This window comes from Wasmannia auropunctata, unplaced genomic scaffold, assembly GCF_000956235.1.
Source record: "Wasmannia auropunctata unplaced genomic scaffold, wasmannia.A_1.0 LD336053.1, whole genome shotgun sequence".
Taxonomy (NCBI): domain Eukaryota; kingdom Metazoa; phylum Arthropoda; class Insecta; order Hymenoptera; family Formicidae; genus Wasmannia; species Wasmannia auropunctata.
Window position 1 is genome coordinate 366888 of NW_012026837.1, and position 1784 is coordinate 368671.

Here is a 1784-nt window from a genome sequence, read left to right on the forward strand (position 1 = left end):
TGTGACGTGACGTTTTTTTGATCGTCCGTCACAAGGGTCGCAACACCCGACCGAAGAAGCGCGGTTTCGGATCCTGCGTCCTCCCCGATTTAGGGAGGCGAGCGTATCCGCGCGCATTGCGTTTTCGATCCTATTGCCGCGCGCGTTATGTAACTTTTTCTCTCCTCGTGAGCGTAACCGTAGGAATGTATCGGCGACATAAGGAAATCGTCTACACCAAGCAGCGAGAGGGAGAGAGACATCGGCCTCGGAACGTCTGGCTCATCGCGGGAGAAACGGAGCACGCAGGTCAGACAATAGTTCCTACGAACGATAGCTCCATGTTCTCTATTACGAGCTTGTTACTGTCGCCGACTAATTTCAGCAATCCGAGAGTAAATACGGAGGCAATGGACTCTCACGATCTGGCCAGGATCGGGCTGCCGACGGCGAATGGTACGGAAGCGAGACGAGCGAGCAGGGTCGACGCCAGGGCTCGATGAGAGACACGAGCCTAATTTAAAGTCCGCGCTACCGGCTGCGAGCCAGCTGATCACGTGCGACACCGCGATTCGCGGGCGTCGCGCTCGCAGGGCAAGGGCCAATCGGCGCACTATCCGCCGATCGCGTGACCCCCTGCTGCCTGCGTGCTGCCGGAAGGACCGTCGAGCGACACTTGTGCTGTGGTCGCGCGTGGGACAGGACGCAGGATCCCGTATAGTTGCCAAGTGCAGGAAAACCTTTTGAGGGAACATCTTCCGTAGCTGCCGCTCTTGGTGAGACAAACGTTAAGAGATTACCATTGTCAGCCGCCGGTTTCATTGTCGGGCGGATCGCGCTATTTCAGTTTCGTTGTCCGCGTAAATGTATGTTCGTGTGTAGAGTCCGCGTGTGCCATCCGCCCGGCATAGAGTTACGCGAATCGAGTAGAGTATTTTGCGCTCGCCTTGCCACAGCCGGGTCACTTGTGCGTTAATTATATGTTATTTTGTGTTTCTTTCGCGTTATTGAGTGTTCGAATTATTGCGTGCTAGCGTACCGAATGTCGGCAGTACTTAGAATTATCGCGACGCCACGTGGTGTGTGATCCGTTGTACGCCGTGCGAGGCGTACTCGCGTACAGCGACGAGATATTTTCGCGGATTCAACGTCGAGAAAGAACGAAGCTCGTACACCCGTCATTTCCGGGAGCGTTGCCGGGCGCGCGAATCGCGACCTCGGCGATACCGCCGACGGCTGCCGCGGCGTTAGTCGCGGCCGAACGAATCGCCTGTGAATTCCAGCACACGCAAATATATTTGTTAATTGTTACAAAATTTGAGTGTTCTATCTCGCCCTTGCTCTTCCACATTCCTCCGCACCCTACGAACCGCCCCTCTACCGCGTTCGAGATTTTGATTCCGCGTAATAATTCGAAGGGTGGCACGCCCACTCGTGCCTGGCGCCCAACTTCGCGTTTTTGGCTACTGTGTACTTGCGAGTTAATGTAATCGCTGCATTTAGCCGGATTAGTGCCGGTCAACGACCGATCTTGTAGTCCGACAAAAGAGAAAAGTGCGGTCACAATATATATATATACATATACAGGGTGTCCCGTAATGACCGGACTAACGCTTAAGGGTAGATTTCTGAGATCATTTTAAGACAAAAGTTCCAATACCAAAATGTTGAGACTATAATAGTTTTTGAATTATAAGTGTTTAAAGTTAACTAATCAGATCGTCTAAAGTTGGCGCGCTCAGGTACGGCACGCGCAATTCCTAAAAACAAAAGCTGACTTATCGCCTTTTTTATTAATATCGATA

The 1784-nt window shown here is 52.3% G+C and overlaps 1 protein-coding gene across 1 annotated transcript in view; it reads right to left on the bottom strand.

The window, feature by feature from the left end:
• LOC105451284 (integumentary mucin C.1-like) overlaps positions 1–801 on the bottom strand; it is a 30385-nt gene extending 29584 nt beyond the window's left edge. The window contains exon 1 of the mRNA XM_011691654.1: positions 515–801. Within this exon, the coding sequence (XP_011689956.1) occupies positions 515–801 (287 nt within the window). The remainder of the gene's footprint in view (positions 1–514) is intronic.
• Between the last annotated feature and the right edge of the window lie 983 nt (positions 802–1784).